The 14,133-nt window shown below is 39.3% G+C and overlaps 1 protein-coding gene across 2 annotated transcripts in view; it reads right to left on the bottom strand.

Moving 5' to 3' along the window:
* The window catches only part of BTBD7 (BTB domain containing 7), a 54,988-nt gene that overhangs the window by 26,326 nt on the left and 14,529 nt on the right, over positions 1-14,133 (bottom strand). For both annotated transcript variants that reach the window (XM_069858695.1, XM_069858694.1), the window contains exons 2-3: positions 8,880-9,065; positions 3,023-4,102 (exon numbers count right to left, since the gene is read on the bottom strand). In XM_069858695.1, the coding sequence (XP_069714796.1) occupies positions 3,023-4,102; positions 8,880-8,961 (1,162 nt within the window). In that variant the 5' untranslated portion in view covers positions 8,962-9,065. The remainder of the gene's footprint in view (positions 1-3,022; positions 4,103-8,879; positions 9,066-14,133) is intronic.

Below are 14,133 nucleotides of genomic sequence, written 5' to 3' on the forward strand. Positions count from 1 at the left end.
CGTTTCTCCCCTACCTATAAAAACCTCACCACTTTTGCAGTCTGACAGAGATTTACCAGCAAAAGCAGAGAAGACCTCTGAAGGCCACTGCATCCCTCTACCTCCTCCCAGTCATATATTCCAGAGCAGCACCAGTCTGTAGTACATCACTGAAAAAAGCGTCATTTTAGGGCTCACCGATCCAAGCATGCTGAATGTAAAGTGAGTGGAAATAATGAAATTCATAATCAAGTAAAACATCAGTTCTGTTTTTCAGCATTTTCCAAGACCTAGAAAACAAAAGCCATTTTCCCATATATAAGTGACCCTAAGTTTCTCTTTGAAGCTCCCTATCACTGCTTACCTGCTTTGACATAGCTTACACTGCTTCATCAGAGCACCTGCAGGTCATAGTTGTTCCAGGTTAAATTCCCAATCTGAGGGAAAAAACTACACCCTGTTCACTTATCAAACAGCGCATAATTATTCAGTGTCTTACTGAGGGGTTCATTCACAGTTTAATTCCTGCATCAGTATTCCCTGAAGACACCAAATCCTTTTAGCAGTTGTATATGCACATGCACCAAAGCTGAGAAACTGTACACTTTTATCACCTTTTTAATTTCCACTTATTTCCTTTCCTGCTTCAGCTGATCTACTGAATTGCCAAGTTCTCAAGTACTATTAACTTGCAAGTATTGCATAGGAATGAATTTAGTTAGCGCTGCAGTTTCAACTACAGTAAAGCTTTTTGCAACTTCTGCATTCCACTCAACATTAAGTTTCTTGGTTGCCTTAGAGAGGAACAACGACAAAACCAAGAAAGATGCAGATAGACCAGAGAGGATCCAAAGGAGTCTCACTAAGATGACTGAAGGTCTGGTGATCAGCCCTACAAGGAAAGGCTGAAGGAATTAGGTGTTTTCTCCCTGGAGAAGGGTCATGGGGACCCTACCACAGTATTCAGCACATAAAGGGCAGAGGACAGAGGCTTTCTTCTCACAAGAAGCTACACGGAGAGAACAAGTGGCAACGTGTACATGTTGCACTGGGAAACATGTTGATAGAAAACATTTTTTTAGTGAGAACAATCACAGGAACAACGTCTCCAGGGACATGGCATAGCCCCCATCACTGGAGGCTTTCAAGGTGTGAGTGGACAGTGTGTTGGGTGAGGCTGCTCCTCAAATACTGTTTTTGCCGCCTCAGTACAAGAAGGATGTTGAGGTGCTGAAGTGCCTCCACAGGAGGGCAACAAAGCTAGTGAAGGTTTTGGAGAACGAGTCTTATGGGGAAGAGCTGAGGGAACTGGGGCTGTTTAGCCTGGACGAGAGGAGGCTGAAGGGGGACCTTATCGCTCCCTACAGCTACCTGAGAGGAGGCTGTAGTGAGGCGGGTGTTGGTCTCTTCTCACAAGCAACTAGCAATAGGATGAGAGGAAATGGACTCTATTTGTGCCAGGGGAGGTTTAGACTGGATATTAGAAAAAATTTCTTTACCCTTAGAGCGGTCAAGCATTTGAATAGGCTGCTCAGGGAAGTGGTGGGGTCTCCATCCCTGAAGATGTTCAAAAAGCGTGTAGATGCAGCACTTTGTGACACAGTTTAGTAGGCATGGTGGCGTTGGGCTGACAGTTGGACTTGAGGATCCTAGAGATCTTTTCAAACCTTAGTGATTCTATGATTCAACAGTCTCAGCTAAGCTCTCTTTCCCACGGAAGGTTGGACCAGATGATCTTTCGAGACCGCTTCCAACCTGGGCTGCTCTATGATGATTTTGAGCCTAAGACCACTTCATCCGCATTCCTGTAGCAACATAACTCAGAAAACCGAGCTCCTTTGTTTTCTGTCAGTTTTACTGCAGCAGGATTATTTCCAGCTTTCAGCATCACCTGAAAACTGCTTTCTTAATACCAACCTCTACAGAAGACAAACAGTTCCAATTAGTTTCCCCATATCTTTATCACACAGTTTGATATAATTATTAACTGAACACATCCCAAGTATGATCTCTTCCTGCAAAGCATATGTATGCTTTTTCCTGCCCATTCTTTAAGAAGTTTCCTGTCTAGAATCTACTTGATAGTTTTATAAGATTTAAATCTTGATGATTTTCATTTGATAGCTAGAAGTTACGGATATACCGTAAAAAGTTATTGTCTTAAAAAAATTAAACTAACTTAAACAAATCACATCCTTTCTGCATTTCTCAGCTCAAAACTAAATTCTCATCCCCCCAACCAGAAAGGTCTGAAGCACCTGCGATATCCCATTATGTATAATACAATTACAAAATAGTTCAAACACCGAACAGATGAAACAGCAAGTAAAGCTCCTGTCACCACAAGAGTTATTAGTTTTTCACTGGTCCACGCTGTTACACCTCGCCAGAGCCTGCAATAACTCTGGCCAGCCTCCAGGTGCAGGAAGTACATTATCAATATTCCAGGGATCTTGAACAGTAATGGGCAGAAATGAAGCTTTCTAAACTTTAAGTCTGAAAACATTGACTGCCCCTGTCTTCAGTAAATCAAGTAGTAGATACTCACAACCTGAGACAACTGCTATTAAGCCATTTAAAGTTACCTTACAACAGCAAGACTGTAGGTTTGGTGTACCCCTTCGACATAAAACATAGAAATAATCACTCAAGTTTACAGCTTTGTTAACATATAGGGAAACTTCAAAACAAATCTAAATATTTTCTCCTCTCAACAAGCACCTCTTGTATCCTCTCCCTGTTGTTCACAAGCAAAAAATGAAAGTATATAAAGATCAGAAACATCAAGACCCGCTATATATATTTGACATTAATAGCACACTTCAGTAACGATGAGCAATACAGTCAGATGCTCTCACATGGCATTTCTCCTGTTCCTAGAAGACACAGATGCATTATCTACACTTAGAGACAGAAACTAAATTTCTTTTCTTAAAGGAATTGTCAGCCACTGACAGCAAGATTCAGGCATACTTAACTGCAAAACAGCTAAAAAATTGTTCTAAATAGGTGTATATCCTACAAAAAGGACAGTATTACATACCTTGTGCAAGCATGTTAAACTCCAAGAACAGTGCTATGTGATAAAGCTCCATAGCTTCTTCAGCCCTAGTCATGTTTAGTTTTCCTGCTACAAGAGCCTGAACTTCACTTAAACTGCCCACCGAAGGGCTGGAGTGCAAAACTGAGAGGTCCACGACATCTGTATACATACAGTTTAAAATGACCTTAGCATATTTTTTTGGTATGATAGATTCATCCAATATAATTCTAGTTGGAGTTCGTAGAGTTCGGTCTGTGATTTCTTCACCAGTTCGTATCCTTCTCTGCAGCAAGTGACGAAAAAATGGTGATCGTGATGAAATAATAGCTTTATGAGCTCTGAGCTCTTCATCTAGACAGTTCTGACTTCCACCAAAAGTTTCAACTAAGTCAGAGTTGGATGAAAAGCTAAGAACCACATCATAGTAGCACATGTAATCGAAGAGTGCACGCATGTCAACATCTAAGGAATTTGGTGTTCCAAATTCTTCACTAAGCTGCACAAGGATATCAACATTTTGGAATCTTGAATCCTCCATTCCAAACTCGCCCGTATAAAGGTAGTGTAACAAAGCAGAAAACATAGGCATATCTATGCCAGCTGTATTAATATCCATTATTATTTCAGCCCCATACTCTGGTGAGGAAGAAAGCAGCGTCTTAAAAAACGGACATCTTGCCGCCAGTATCGCACGATGCACAGGAAAACACGTTTCTTGAAATATTAAGTCTACATCAGTACAGTATTTGTACTGATAAAGTTCAGCCATGTCTTTTTGTAGCGTCCTGGCTTCTGGTCTTGCCAAATTAGCTTGTAGATAAAGTTCCTTTAAGGCTGAGGTCCCTTCATATTCTTCTACTAATGCATTAACATCTCTGACATCCCAGCCTGACAGGAGTTCACGCATCTGCTTGGCATGATCAGCTGATCGGCTAGATTTCCGACGCTTAATGAATTTCTTTTTGAGGGTGGCAAGGCTAGAGGTTTTCTTTTTCTTGTCTTGAGGTTTCTCATGGCCATGGTCAAGGCTATACAGCTTTGATTCACAGCCGTAACCTTGGTGAGAGTAGGATGATGTCCCTGAAGGCAAAAACGAAAATTGAAAACATTTATTCCTTACATTTAAAAGAAAGGTCCATCACACCCAAACAGTCACCAATGTTTCTGCACTTTACACAGTTTTTACTTCTCCACAGATCAGATAATTCAGCAAGTTGGAAACCTGACTGAAGTCTCTTCTGGCCATTAAGAACAAGATTTTTTTTATTATTTGTTTTTCAATCTATGAAGTTTATGCTTCTTTTTCAAAAATTACTCAATTTTAAGAACCAAGCAGCACCAGTTGTTGTAGCTCTCTAACAGATGGCACACTTACCTAAGCAGGAAGAGAACACCGCAGTCATAATGTTACACATGTCATTGTATTAATTATAAGCCTTTAAAAATACAGCCTTTTTAAAAACTTGTGTGCTCCCAGTCAAATATTAGCACGTCCTCCAACCCCCCCCCTTCAAAGTGTTTTTCAAATGCTGTTCTTCTGTCATTAACTGTTGTTTCAACAAGAAAAGTATACCTGGCATCAGACAGTTAAAGTCGCAAGAATAAAGGAAAAAAAAGAACACAGTACCAAAAAATATCAGAGAAATTAAGGACAATTAATTAATTTTCAATGTAAATTTAACAAGAAATTAAAAATCCTGCCATCTCACAATCAAGTAATGCCAAAAGACAAACACATAAAACAGCATCTATAGTTCTGTGGAAAATAGCCTAATTTGTGTATACATTTAAAAGAACATGGAGAATCTAGGTAGCTTATCATCAAACATGTCTTAAAGAGAGCATTATACAAATGAAGTATACAAATTATTATTTGCCCCCTCAAAAATAATTTATAGAAAAGTTGCATTATGATTCAAGCATTTTCACAAAGTGAAGAAACGCAGAAGAAAACACATGCAAGTGGTATACAGACTAATAACAACCGCAGGTTGATCTGAAATAGTATTTGTCCATTCTCTTTTGGGAGTAGTTAACACGTTACCATTAGTTCACTTGTGTAGCTTCACTACTAGTTGCCTTTTTTGCATCTTTAAGTTCAAAGCACATCCAAGTAGCAAAGTTTTTGGAGCCTTTTATAACCTGTTCCATCATTACTCCCTCACAGTTCCATTTGTTTCAGCTAGATTTGATGTAATGCTATTTTTCCTATGCTGTTTTCACAGGGATGTTATGGCCAGTCTGTCAAAACACGGTGCTTTTGGTTAACATGTTATTTCAGATAAGTAATTCTGAAACTCCAAAGACATGGGAGCAATTCAAAGTTGTATTTTAGAACACAGCAACTGCAGCAATCTAAGGTTTCTGTAAATTGTTTCATTATTCAACCCTTGATGAGTCTAAGTAACCTTATATGTTGGCTTTTCCACCAAGCTAATTTAAGACCCTCCCAAATCATGTAACACAACGGTTTTACAATTCCTCTATTATTGAAAACATTGGGAACAAAAACTTTGCCTTCTTCAAGGAAAGAAACCTCTAACCATTTCAGTCATGTTAATTTTGTTTGATCAGCCAACCTGTTGTTACACTGAAATTTTAAGACATTAAAAAACATCAATTGAAGTTAACATAACAGCAGTAACTCGAGACAAATTCAACAAAGAGGTTGTGCTGCAAAATCTACCATAAAAATTCTTTCCAAATGCTGTGCTAGGTATTACAAGAGAAAATTAGAGATCCAGTCTCCTGCTGATAGACAAGCCTAGAATCTCTGTTCCATTTAAAGAGTATCCGTTACACTTCACAATACAAGTATAACTACATTTTGGTCACTCTCTAATGATTCTGCTCCAAGAGAACATGCCAGCTCATTCTATCCGAGGTATTTTGGATTCTAATGTCAAATTGAGTATGCAGAACATTCTCTTACATTCCGCTAAAGGAAAACTAGGACACCAGAAATCTCAGTTTCTGTCTTCCCTGAAGGCTGCTGTGAGGCATTACTTGCACGTGAGTCACCACAAGATGCTAAAATACCATTCAGACCTATGTGTAGCCTAAGCTACTTAAAAGATTTAAGTTCAGAAGTACTGCAAATAGTGCTGTTAACCCTTACAAATAAATAAAACACTGCTATAAAAGTGCAACCACACAACTGCTTTTTGCCAGAGACATAAGTAGAGATGAACCAGCAGAGCTAGTGGCTCTGTATCACTCAAAGGAAGAATTTCAAAGAGCCTCTTTTTGACCTGCCTGTATTCTTTCACAAGGCAGCAGCATTACAAGTAGGCAACAGAAACTTATTCCCCACTTCTACACTAAAAGGCACTAATCTATTAAATGTTACTAAAAATCAATAGCTACTCCATGCCCCTAGACCTCACCTAGCTTTGAACAATAAATATTTACAAGAAACCGATGACTGCCAAGAGAAACTACTTGGGCACTTGACAATGAATAATGGGATCTGTCTAGTCCTCCACACGCCTACACGTTTTAAAATCTAATTCTATAGCTCTATTTAAAAATAAACATCTTGAACAGATGTACCACCCTAGAAAATGGTGTGAAGTCCTCCTCCTGAATGCTGTAGACAAAACAGCAAGAGATGGCTCGTTAAGCTTTTGCTAAGACAAAAGTATTTTTTACATTAAAGTACTGCATTATTTTTACCAATATATCTCCTTCATGAGCTGTAAGCAAATTCACCATTAAGTCAACTAACATGGGAGCTCCTCCTATGTAACTACTGCGCTTTGTCACATCAGCTCTCAGCTTTTAATATTTACCCTACATTTACAGTTTAACATGGTGCAGCACTTGAACAGTAAAGCAAACAACCCCACAGGCTGCTATCCAGCTTCTAGGAAAAAGGCAACTGATACATATTATACAGCTGTAACTCTAGTCCCTGCACTTCCAGTTCTGCTTTGTGGCTGGTTTAATGCCTTCTACAACAACAACAAAAAAAATCCGTAAAAGTTGATTTAACATTAAAACATCATTGTTCTGACACGTAATGAGAACCTCAGCTATTGATTTGAGGACATATCTGTTTTCTACTGAGACAGCTACCCAAACCAATCATCCAAACAAGAGTCAGGATGAGAAAGAGCCAAATGCCACAAAGCAGGAAGAAGTACACAGAGTCCACTAGCACACTCATGTAAGTGCCACCATAATATCAGAAGATTTCAGCAAGAATATTAACCAAAATGCTCATTTGCCTCGCTTAACAAGAGACAGCCACATGCTTTTGGACCTTCCTCAAAGCAGTGCAAATGCAACTTTTCCAGAGATAATCAGAGGGGATCCATAGGGGAATGGTAAATTTGTCGTGACATACTATATAATGGATTTCTACTTTGAATTTAATACTGAAGAGCATCAACAAAACCTTCTGCAAACAAAGTAGAAAGGTTCCGGGGAATTTAATGCAGCCTTTGGAACCCTACCCTCTTCAAATGTGCTCAAAAGGCATTTCAGCATGCAGATCTGCCTGTTTCCAGGTCTGTACGGGCTTCTCTTCGTTCAGTACAGGGGCAGATAAAAATCACCAAGACATAATATAAACATCTTGGCTGTGATTTTAGAAAGCATCTATATAAACCAGAGCAAACCTTTTACCACTCATAGTTATGATGCACTGAAGGGGTGGGGGACTTATAAGGGGGACTTCATAGAATGGATATCCAAGATGTTACTACTACAGGTTCTTCCTTGACATGCTAGAACACCACACAGAAAGACCCAGAATACAGGTCTTTACGCGTACAGCTTTTGGGCTGTCCTCTACTCAGATCTCCAAAAATTAGGAGTGTCACAAAAGCTGAGACAAAAGAGAAATCACAAAGCAAGTCCATTTGTCCTCTGCTAAGGATAACGCTGTGCTTTCAGTGGTGGTGAAGAAAAGAAGTAACACTGAGTATCAGTAACTACTTATTCAGTGTTGCCAGCCAAGGCATAAAGGAAAAAACAATTTATAAAGTATTTATGTTATTTACTTCTAAGATCTTCAGGCTGTCAGGGTTGGTTTTGGGTTTTGGGTTTTTTTAAGAAAAAGATTTATCTTCTCAAAAAACGCCTTATTCAAGATTCATCACGTAACTATTTATTATTTATAGCGCGACAGTACTGAAATCTACTCCGAGGTCTTTTTGTACTGAACTGAAAAGTACATAAAGGTAATACCTGTCCCAGTTCTGACTGGCATGAGAAAATAAATTAAGAGCATTTCGACTCAGGTTTCCAGTTAAGCAAGGTCCTTGCTTGTAAATAATACTGTTAGGACAATTAGAACCCCAATTCCTCGTTTACAGGAACAGGAGAAGAATCGGAGAAAAAGTTGTCTTCAAGACTGCTTATTATCTTAACAGGCTCATTATTAGGGGTATCCCCTCCAGCACTAAGGAACTAATTCACTCATATTAGACTCAACACCAATACTATGATGAATACTGATTTTTAAGAGCGTTACATGTTCCAACAGTTTCACAGAAAATCCAAAGAAGAAGAGTAGAAAATGGTAGATAGTATTAACAGATAGCAATTGCTTTTGAACAGACAAAACAAGCGTGGTTTAATTATCCAAAAACCACCACTTTTTAACTGTTTAAAAAAACCCAACTACTTGGCATCTGTTTACTAGCAAATGGCAGATCAACTCATTGCACACGTAGGCCAAACAGATCCTGGACAGTACTGAATTTCATGCATGATTGAGCTTGAATGGATTCAAACTGATGACCTAGAAAATAAAAGCACCGCATAACATCACTGCAAGCAATTCAAATCCAGCGCATAGACAATCCAGCAAGTAATTTATATAAGTGACAAGATAACTGAAAAGAGTTACCTATGAATGTCTGTTGTGCCTGTGAATTTCCCCCTACCCTTGGGGAACACGAGTGAGGATAGTTAGATGCATTAGCACCCATTTTCTTCAGTCACTCGGGCATTCCGCCTGCTGGCTCTTCACTGTATAATCCCATAATCCTTTACAAAGCTTCAATCCCAGGTCCAGCATTCTGTTCCTCCATTTCTAAAGAATAAAAACATCCGTAAGTTACTTCAGTTTTGGGGTTATTTCAGAAGGTATTACGCAATTTACACAAAACAAATTCACCCTCCGGTACATGGTATTTTCATAATTTAAAACCTCTAGTGTCTCCAAGATAGCTTTTTATTTGAAGGATTAAACCAGGACCAAAAATACATTTTTTTCTCCAAAATAATTAGTTATTTTCCAAAGCATTCACAAATCACTATGATAAATTGCCACAAGCAACAGGATGGCTTCCCTTAGCAAGTTTGTGGATGACACTAAGCTGGGTGGAAGTGTCGATCTGCTGGAGGGTAGGGAGGCTCTGCAAAGGGATCTGAACAAGCTGGACCGCTGGGCTGAGTCCAACGGCATGAGGTTTAATAAGGCCAAATGCCGGGTCCTGCACTTGGGGCACAACAACCCTATGCAGTGCTACAGACTAGGAGAAGTCTGGCTAGAAAGCTGCCTGGAGGAGAGGGACCTGGGGGTGTTGGTTGACAGCCAACTGAATATGAGCCAGCAGTGTGTCCAGGTGGCCAAGAAGGACAATGGCATCTTGGCTTGGATCAGAAACGGCGTGACCAGCAGGTCCAGGGAGGTTATTCTCCCTCTCTACTCGGCACTGGTGAGACCACTCCTCGAATCCTGTGTTCAGTTCTAGGCCCCTCACCACAAGAAGGATGTTGAGGCTCTGGAGCGAGTCCAGAGAAGAGCAACAAAGCTGGTGAGGGGGCTGGAGAGCAGGTCTTATGAGGAGCAGCTGAGAGAGCTGGGGTTGTTTAGCCTGGAGAAGAGGAGGCTGAAGGGAGACCTCATTGCTCTCTACAACTACCTGAAAGGAGGTTGTAGAGAGGAGGGTGCTGGCCTCTTCTCCCAGGTGACAGGTGACAGGACAAGGGGCAATGCCCTCAAGCTCCGCCAGGGGAGGTTTAGGCTGGACATTAGGAAAAAATTCTTCACAGAAAGGGTCATTGGGCACTGGCAGAGGCTGCCCAGGGAGGTGGTTGAGTCACCTTCCCTGGAGGTGTTTAAGGCACGGGTGGACGAGGTGCTGAGGGGCATGGTTTAGTGTTTGATAGGAATGGTTGGACTCGATGATCCGGTGGGTCTCTTCCAACCTGGTGATTCTATGATTCTATAATAAATATTTAGATAAGAAATCTTTAAGTAGGATTAGGTCTAGATTGGATATACTCCTTTAACTATACCAAGAAAAAGCTTTCATATATACTGATATGCTTACACGTTGTTATAAAAATGCAAGATCTAGTTATACTGAGAAAGCAGAACGAACCAATCCTGATGGAGGTTATATCATCATCACTGCTTTCAGTTGCATTTTGATTTCATATCACTTATGCAGATATAAACTCAGTCCTACTTTTCAAGTTTAGACTAGTGCCTAGAAGTAGGTGTATAATAGCAAAACTAAGGAGCTCAAGCATTCACCTACTGTTTTATTAGGCATTTACCCACTGTTTTTATTTTAGAAAGTCAATCTTAAGAAAATTTGAACAAGGATTCATTGGTAAACATACAAGCATTCTTATTCCTATTTTAGCAGTGTTAAAACAATAATACTGCAAAATGAAAGTTACCACAACAAAGAACTACCTCCTGTCAACTGAACACATGCCTCCATTCAAAAGTTTTAGAAACCTGGCTTATAGATGAGGGTATGTGAAAAGGCAAGACAGGCATGGAACTGAAGCACTGTGTAAGCGTGAGAGAGCACATGATTTCCAACCATCTGATGCCTTAGAACAAGGTTCCTAAAATCAGGCCATTTTGCATGTGTGGCCTACGACATCAGCTGTTTTCACAAAGGAACAACATCACCTCACACTAGGCGTGACGTACAGGAAGAATCAGTGCTCTAGAGTGTGCGTGGCCCCAGCTGGCCTTACACAGCTGCAGCCTGCTGATTCAGCTTGCTGAAAATAAGAAGCAGAAAAATAAAACACCTTCCTACATGAATAGTAAGCCTGCTCAGGATGAAGTTAGAACCAGGGCACACACAAAACATGCAACATCACACCAGCGAACACCAGTAAGTCTCAGCAAACACAAGACACTGGATCAGTTCCATCTTAGCCAGTGCATATACTCATTTCTTTCTTGTGCAGAAATAATTTAGCTATTCTAAGATAACCAAATCCATATGGATGCAGACCTCTTCTCCATACGTGTAAAGCTCTGCTGATTCGAGAAAAAAAACACTTAGAAAATAATTTCATTGAAATAGCGACACTCTAAGTGATTGTGTACACACACAGAATATGTTGCTTAAACATGCTGTCCATTTCCAGATGGAATTAGTTATACTCTGTACAAGCTTTGTGGAAGTTTGAGCCACCTTTCAATTTTGATGCCAACTCTCTCACAAATAAAGGTCAGCATCCTGAGTAGATATCCAAACAACTTCCCTTTTCTCAGCTAAAATTGGACTTGGTTCATTTGGATAGAGTCCTGGAATAACACCACTGCATTCCACTTTCCTCTTCTGTGTTCGGCTGTGGGGAGAGAACTTCTCTATTAGATGCTTACTAATGCTTTTCAGTTCTTCCTGACAAAAGCAGGAGTCCAGAAGCTGACTAAAAAAAGTAAAGAAAAAGTGGTTTTCAATGGGTTGATTTCTCCTTTTTGTCTTACCAAGCACTAAATATATATAACTAAGTCTCAGGACTGAGACTTCTCCTTCCACCTACTTCAACTGGCAACAAGCATGCCCCAGAAGAAGGGAGGAATGCAGTCAAGGAATATTAACTGTTCAATACCACTAGCATTCACTGTTTGAATCTGCAAAACAACAGGATTTAAATTAACTGAAAAATGTACACATTATAAAAAATGCATAAAATATTCAATATATAAAATAATTTTATTCGGAGGCTTACCACAAAAACAGTTACTCATTAAGCCCAAGTGAGTATTGTGCAGAATGAATTAACTCACTAAATTTAAAATACTTAACTTAATCAATATAAGGCAGCATGAAAATAGTTTCATATTAAAGCTGTACATCCATTTAGACTATATTTGATATAAATGTACATATTTCAGGTTTCAGCAAAGGAGGAATTCAATGCACAGCAGGCAGTGTGCCCAGACATTTACAGGTACCAAAACTTCTTGTGCACTGCTTTTTAAAGCTGACCATGCACTGCTTGGTCATGTGTATGCTGGCTTACTTCTTTAGAGTATTCTGCATCTTGGATTCAAACATGCTGTAGTTCATAGAAGTATATTGTGCTCCATGGCTCAAAATTGATCATAGCTTTAGTCCTACTACTATCCTTAACCTCATGTATCAACTGAAAGCACAATCTTGGTATTTCTTACTACATCACTCGATTTTACAAGATAACATGGTACAATCCATGTTGTATTTCCCAAAAAATTTAAGCTGACAGCAGTAATGAACTTTGTCCTGGAGGAAACTTTGCTTTCCTCGCTTCATCCTTATATCCGTTTTCCCTATCGTGTTTGTTCTGGGCCAAATACTCTGAAACAGTTACCAAGTCAAATGCCAAACCATGAATGCCATTTCCCATGGTGAAAGGCAGCTGTAGAAAGAGATGAACATAAAAATGAAGAAACAACCCTAAACCACAAACAATTAGATCTTTAACTGCAAAGGAAAAGAAAGATATCATCTTTCTTTGCTGAAGTTGTTGCGCATAACAGCTTCGCTTTCAGCTCAGACAATTTTTTTAGATCCAATTTTAGCCTCAGAACGGAGCCATGGATTTTTTTTTGTTTTAAAAAACTACCGTCAGGTGAACTTTCTCTTGCCTTTCTGTTAAGAGCTGATATACATCCATGTAAGCATCATGAATTCAACATCTGATGACCTACTGAAACAGGATCTCGTTGGGAGCAGTGATGCATACACAGGTGTGTCATGTATGTGTACATGTGCACAGAAAAAAGTTAACCCGTGTCAAAGCTCCAATAAAAAACGCTTGCACCACAGAAATAGGATATGAAGGTGTTACATAAAACCAGGAAGCTTTAGAAGACAAAATTACCATCCAAAATGCTACAAAGAGTACAGCAGTGACTTTCAGATTATACTGATACTCAGAGCGGAACAAAATTTAAAATAAACACAAATCTAGTTAAAAACTTCAGTACCTGAAATAAGTTTCTTGATCTTCTCAATAATTGTCACACTTAATCTAAAATCTTAAGAACCTAAGACGTCTTGCATCTGAGGCGCCTGGGCTTACATCCAGGAATTCCTGGACTGGGAATTCTGATTAACAAAAAGTCTGTACAAAATGGACTTTGTTTACAGTCATCACTCAATACAAAGTTTTCATAAAATCTTCTGTAGTCACTGGGCTCTAGTTAACATAAAGGGCAAGCTTGGGAGCTTTACGACATGTTTTATAACCAAAAACATTTGACTTTTTCCCCTCCAAAATTTAAGAGCTTTTTGTATTTATTCTGGAGTTGTTGCCACAGGATTATGAAATAGCATAATACTAGGACCAAAGTACGAAATTATATCAAGTACATGCACATACTTGTATCAACATGATTTTTCAGGTTTCACATTTTACTTAACACATCGTGAATTTACTATCAGTAAATCATAGAATCATAGAATCATGGAATAATCAGGTTGGAAGAGACCCACCGGATCATCGAGCCCAACCATTCCTATCAAACACTAAACCATTCCCCTTAGCACCTCGTCCACCCGTGTCTTAAACATCTCCGGGGAAGGTGACTCAACCACCTCCCTGGGCAGCCTGTTCCAGTTCCCAATGATAACACAAACATCACAAGCATAACGTATTTACATTTGCTTGGATTTTTATCTAGACCAAAAATGGTATCCTATTTTACCCCAACAGTTCCTTTCAAGGAACAAGGAATTGGAACAGTAATACAAGATGAGATGACAATGTGGTAAACTAAGGGGATTTAAAAAAAAAATAAAACAATCACCTTCTAGAAGTGATGACACCAGCAAGGAAATACTTCAACTAAATTTTGGCAAGGACAAATCTATTTTCATAGGCATTGAGTAAGTAACTGAGAGAGAAAGAATTTG

This window comes from Phaenicophaeus curvirostris, chromosome 5 (genome assembly GCF_032191515.1).
Source record: "Phaenicophaeus curvirostris isolate KB17595 chromosome 5, BPBGC_Pcur_1.0, whole genome shotgun sequence".
Lineage (NCBI taxonomy): Eukaryota > Metazoa > Chordata > Aves > Cuculiformes > Cuculidae > Phaenicophaeus > Phaenicophaeus curvirostris.